The sequence below is a fragment of the Perkinsus marinus genome (genome assembly GCF_000006405.1).
Source record: "Perkinsus marinus ATCC 50983 genomic scaffold scf_1104296955680, whole genome shotgun sequence".
Classification (NCBI taxonomy): domain Eukaryota; phylum Perkinsozoa; order Perkinsida; family Perkinsidae; genus Perkinsus; species Perkinsus marinus.
Genome location: NW_003207724.1, coordinates 1 through 857, shown reverse-complemented (window position 1 = coordinate 857; position 857 = coordinate 1). Strand labels below are relative to the sequence as shown.

The window sequence follows — 857 nt, the reverse complement described above, 5'->3', positions numbered from 1 at the left end:
TTTTTCGCCTCTGAGCATATACACGATTGAGACTAGCTTTTGTTAGAAAATCAGGAATGATGCTAACGACCAACGCAGTAGACTCTCATCATCTCACCCAGTTGTTTGGGGTTCTCCCGATTCCCATCAGTGAGAATGATCTCATCGATGGGTTCCAATAGATTACGTGTGTCCCACCATAAGACTCTACCATCGGTAGAAGTAGTAGCGCACTCGCCTGAGAAAAACACACTTACCAGGGATCGAACCCCCGACCTCTCTCATAACGGCACAGACACCTCACGACTACACCAGAATTACTGTTGGTCTTCGACTGCAGCCAAACCAAGTCATAGACCGGGTCATGATGTGACTGTTCGAATGAGGACTTCCCAACAGGCTTCGATCCCTAACACGAACCCCGTGCCGACCAAACCATCAACAAACACATCTTCATCTGTTCTCATCTCCCATTCGTGATGATGAATTTATGAGGCTTGAGGCTTTGATACATGCATGTAAATGATTCCATCGATCAGCCCGGGTGAACTATGAGTCTCGGATAGGATCAAATCGACTTTTCTACACCCACTCATGCCCTTGCAATTTCCCATATAACAATGCGACTAATCCAATGCCACGATACCCTCATCCCACCGATGTTACTCCTCCACACCAATTTGTAATCAAAAAATAGTTGTGATATGAGAGGTAACTCACCTGTCGAACATCGAAGAAAAAGACCAAACCATCATACGCCCCGCCCGCCAGCGTGTCTGGGTTCCTCGTTTGATACTAAAACGAATCAAGCGATTATCAAAGCCACTGATTTATTAAGTGAAGTGACACTCATTTTCCGATTGGTATTGTTTTCCCAC

At 45.6% G+C, this 857-nt stretch overlaps 1 protein-coding gene across 1 annotated transcript; it reads right to left on the bottom strand.

The window, feature by feature from the left end:
* Positions 1-62: 62 nt before the first annotated feature.
* On the bottom strand, positions 63-774 carry Pmar_PMAR024111 (axonemal dynein intermediate chain, putative; the record flags this gene model as incomplete). The annotated part of the gene is made up of 3 exons (XM_002775690.1): positions 63-217; positions 301-388; positions 700-774. Coding segments are annotated over 3 exons (318 nt in total), but the record flags the coding sequence as incomplete, so codon positions are not given.
* Positions 775-857: the final 83 nt, after the last annotated feature.